Raw genomic sequence first — 3,958 nt, 5'->3', positions numbered from 1 at the left:
TATAAAACCCCCCGGGTTGGGGGGGGGGGGGGTGAAATGCCCCTCTTGCGATTCTGCTTCCTTTCCTCATACATCTCACTGCCAGCAATCATACTATCCTCCATATATTTCTCCACTGCCTCCTGCTGTCTTTGCCTCACAAAGATGGAGGTAATAGGCAAAGGATCCTACTTGCCCTTGGACAGCAGCAAGTCCTCATCTTTCTCCTGCTGCTGTGCCTTTAGTGTCTGCTCAGGGAGAGGGATTCTAACACTAATCCCTACCTCATTCCTGCTCACCATTCTGGTTGCCTTTTCAAAGGCATACACATTCTGTATGATGAGCAACTGACTCCATAGAGCTGTCCTCAGGCTCATAGCAAAACCACACAGGTAATCATAGATGACATGCTTCTGTTGATTCAGCCACTGCAGCATTGCCAACATTCAGTTCCAAGCTCTGACCCAGTGTGGCTCCTGTCCCTCAGACATACCGGCAGCAAAACAACATGGCAGCATTTGGCCTGGGATGTTGCATATGCTCTGGTGTTCTTGGGGGGCACTGGTATTTCCAAGGAGTAGAGAATGAAGCCACTGAGGAAGATGGGGTACAGGTAACTTCTCTGTCATCAATGTACAAGACACAAGATGGTACCACCAACTTCAGAGGGGTGCCCTGTCCGGCATCCTTCCCAGCTGCCTCTCTAATTGGTGGAACCTGCATATAGTCTGCCACCACATTTTCCAACCCTTCTTTATTGGCGTAGCCCACTTGGCAGCAAGTTCCAGCTGCTGAAACATCACAACTTTTGCTGCCCCCTACCTGATGTGCCCTCTCTGTATGATTCTGGCAAAATCTTCCTCAGAAATGAGGAATGCTTGTACATGACCAAGATCACCCTCTTGCAACAAATGACTGATATCATGTGATAAAATAATGCCACCCACTCCATATCACCATTTTGCAGGGCTATGGCAGGATCAGCAGGAGAGGAGAAAGAAGAGGAGGAGGAGGAAAAAGAGAGTGCATTAGCAGCAGTTGCGGAAAACTGGCTGCTCTGCACCTTGGAGAGGAAGAAGAGGAAGGCTTTGTCAGCCACTCAAGTACCTCCTCCATGTGCTGTGGCTGTGTAGCTTGCTCAGATAGAAAATTTAGCTGCGCAAAAAAACTAATTTGTTCTGCAGAAAAGAAATACAAAAACAGAGACTGCAAGCCAGCAGCTAAACAGCACAAAATGTAGTCCAAAAAAGAACTACGGGGTCTCCAATCTGTGAAAATGGGAAGGGGGAATTACAAGAATATGTAGCCCACCACACACAACCCACAATCATTTAGCTCAGTGGTTCTCAACCAGTGTAACCTCAGGACCCACATTTGTCCTTGGTCCTTAGTTGTGATCCAAGTCACACTGCAATAGAACACACGGCACAATAGAACACACGGCATTGCGGTACCGCGTGTTCCAGATCGAACTGTGGGTGAGAGGTACGTTTAGGGTGCTAAACAAATGAATGGCAATGGAACACACCTTCCACACCAGAATGCGCATTAGGTGCTATTGCATGTTACAGAGTGTTAATCGCCCAGGACTGTGCGATAAACGCACTGTACTAGTGTGAACACTAAGAGTCACACACAACCACAGACACAATCTCACACACTCACAGACATTTTGCCCCCCCAAAATGTATTTGTTTTCCATTTTTTAAGATCCGCCCAGTCTCCCTATCTTACGAGAACTGGAGTGGATCCTCGGCCTGGGGTCCAGTGTGGATTGCTCTGCTGTGACGGAGCAGAACGGCTGCTTGGCATGAGAACTGATAGTGCTGTGCTAGGGGAAGGCTGAGGAGCTTCTCACCTAGAAAAGTGGAAGGCATGCGGTGACCCACTGAATACAGGGTCGTGACCCACTTTTGGGTCATAACCCACCAGTTGAGAACCAAGGATTTAGCTCATTGTACTCTAGTGTAGCATTGTATAGCTCTAACTAACTCTCCTTGCACACAGGCTGTCAGCTCTTCCTATCCACTTCAACAAACACTGATAAATGGCTGCTGGAAACCCACACTTTTATAGTGAGGGGACTGGGTTATCCAAACACCCCTTACTTGCCCTTCTTAGCCATCTGACCTAAATTCAAAGGTCAGGACGTGCATTGTAGTTAGTTGGTTGTTATATACTTCAATGCTTCAGTGGTTAAGTGAACCACGAATGGGTTGGGTTCACGTCAAACCCATTTTAGACTAAACCCAAACCTCATGCCTGAAGACAAAGCAAATGAGAAAAATTAACTACAGAAAAATTAATCATTTTGTCATCAAGCTAAATAAATTGTCCTGCCTATAATATTTATTTTGAATAATATTATACAATAATGCAAATCCGTTTCAGTTTTAATTAACTCCTCATGGCTTATGCAACCCATGAGAACTAGCCATCATTACAAAAACATGTCTGTGGATAATTAAACCCATTTTCTAGCACACAGATAATGTTTCCTTATTATAAGAGTGCAAATTAAACAATAGCATCATTCAGTAATTGAAATGTTACTGCTGCCACAATTCCTTTGAGAATTTAGACAATGACAATATAGACTTGCTGTCTGACAGTAAAAATGCAGGCTGCAGTTAGTAGGTCTCTCTCTGAGGCCAGTTAACGTATTTGCGAGCCATGGTGTGGTGTGTGGTAGAGCCACAAATTTTTAAAGGCACCTCATGGCCGATGCCCAGCACACCACAATCACCCTCTGTTTTACTGCACCAGAATGCATAGATGTGAACCATTATTATCTCACTTTCAAGAACCAGCCTGGTGTTTTCACAGCATAACAACTTCAAGTTTCAAATTAAAATTTTGAATAGAATGTGAAAGGGTTAAAACATCTGCCTGGTTTTTATTGCTGTCTGATTCTCCTTAGGGAGATGTCCTCTCACTTCCTGTCCAGCTGCCAAATGTATACACATTTTAAGAACGGAAAAAACTGTATTAAAATTGTAATACTCAATATATACCAATAACAAAAGATGAATACAAGTCCAGACACTTCTAATTACGGCAAACTACTCTTCAAATTCTTCCTGACGTACCATACTCTTCAAATTCTTCCTGATGTACCGTACACCACATCCTTTAAGGTCCCCCATAGGTAGAAGGCAAGGGGTGTTAAGTCAGGAGAACGTGGGGGAAACTCAACCACACCTCTCCGTCTTATCCAATGTCCTGGCAAATTCTCATCGAGGTAAGCTCTCACGTCTTGGTGGAAGTGCGGTGGGGTGCCATCTTGTTGGAAGTAAAACCGATCATTTCCAAAAAGTGGATGAATTGCAGGTAAAAAGTTGCATGTCTAGGCACAGATGACCAGTAACTGTACCTTTAAAAAGGAATGGTCCAATTGGTCCCCTTAATGACAGTCCACATTAAATTGGCTTCATTTTCCACCTGAACGTGTGGATTTTCTGGAGCCCCCGTACACACATTTATGTCAGTTCACTGTTCCGTTCAATTTAAACAGTTGGGCGTGTTGTAGGCTCTGTTGCATACTCACGCCTCCATTGTCGTTGTACTTCCACATCGTTCTCGAATTTCAAATAGAACTTCAAAAAGGTTTTCCGCTCCTCGAATGACAACCGTGCTTCGGCAACTTTCTTTGACTGTCCTGCCTGTCGCATGGTGGCGCTAGCATAGTATACATTGCTACCGTAATTCAATTCAACTTCAAAAAGCATTACATAGATAACATCTCTTAAAATGTGTATTCATGTTTTTGGCACCCCCAGGTGTATATACAGTATATAGATAGATAGATATATCCAGGGCTCGAAAAATCCACTCGTCTGTGACGAGCAGACAGTGGAGCCCGACGAGCTGCTTCCCGGCCAGCCGTTGTAATTACACGGCCGGCCGGGAGCTTAACACAGTCAAGCGATCGAGCGTCTCTATAGACGCTCGATCACTTGTATCAGCATCTGTCACTGCC

The 3,958-nt window shown here is 44.7% G+C and overlaps 1 protein-coding gene across 1 annotated transcript in view; it reads right to left on the bottom strand.

The window, feature by feature from the left end:
* The window catches only part of FGF5 (fibroblast growth factor 5), a 42,068-nt gene extending 38,418 nt beyond the window's left edge, over positions 1-3,650 (bottom strand). The window contains exons 1-2 of the mRNA XM_018558999.1: positions 3,527-3,650; positions 3,097-3,261 (exon numbers count right to left, since the gene is read on the bottom strand). Coding sequence (XP_018414501.1) covers positions 3,097-3,261; positions 3,527-3,650 — 289 coding nt within the window. The remainder of the gene's footprint in view (positions 1-3,096; positions 3,262-3,526) is intronic.
* Between the last annotated feature and the right edge of the window lie 308 nt (positions 3,651-3,958).

This window comes from Nanorana parkeri, unplaced genomic scaffold (genome assembly GCF_000935625.1).
Source record: "Nanorana parkeri isolate BGI_ZX_2015 unplaced genomic scaffold, ASM93562v1 scaffold374, whole genome shotgun sequence".
Taxonomy (NCBI): domain Eukaryota; kingdom Metazoa; phylum Chordata; class Amphibia; order Anura; family Dicroglossidae; genus Nanorana; species Nanorana parkeri.
Note: the sequence above shows the minus strand (reverse complement) of the source record. Positions and strands in the feature narration are given on the sequence as shown.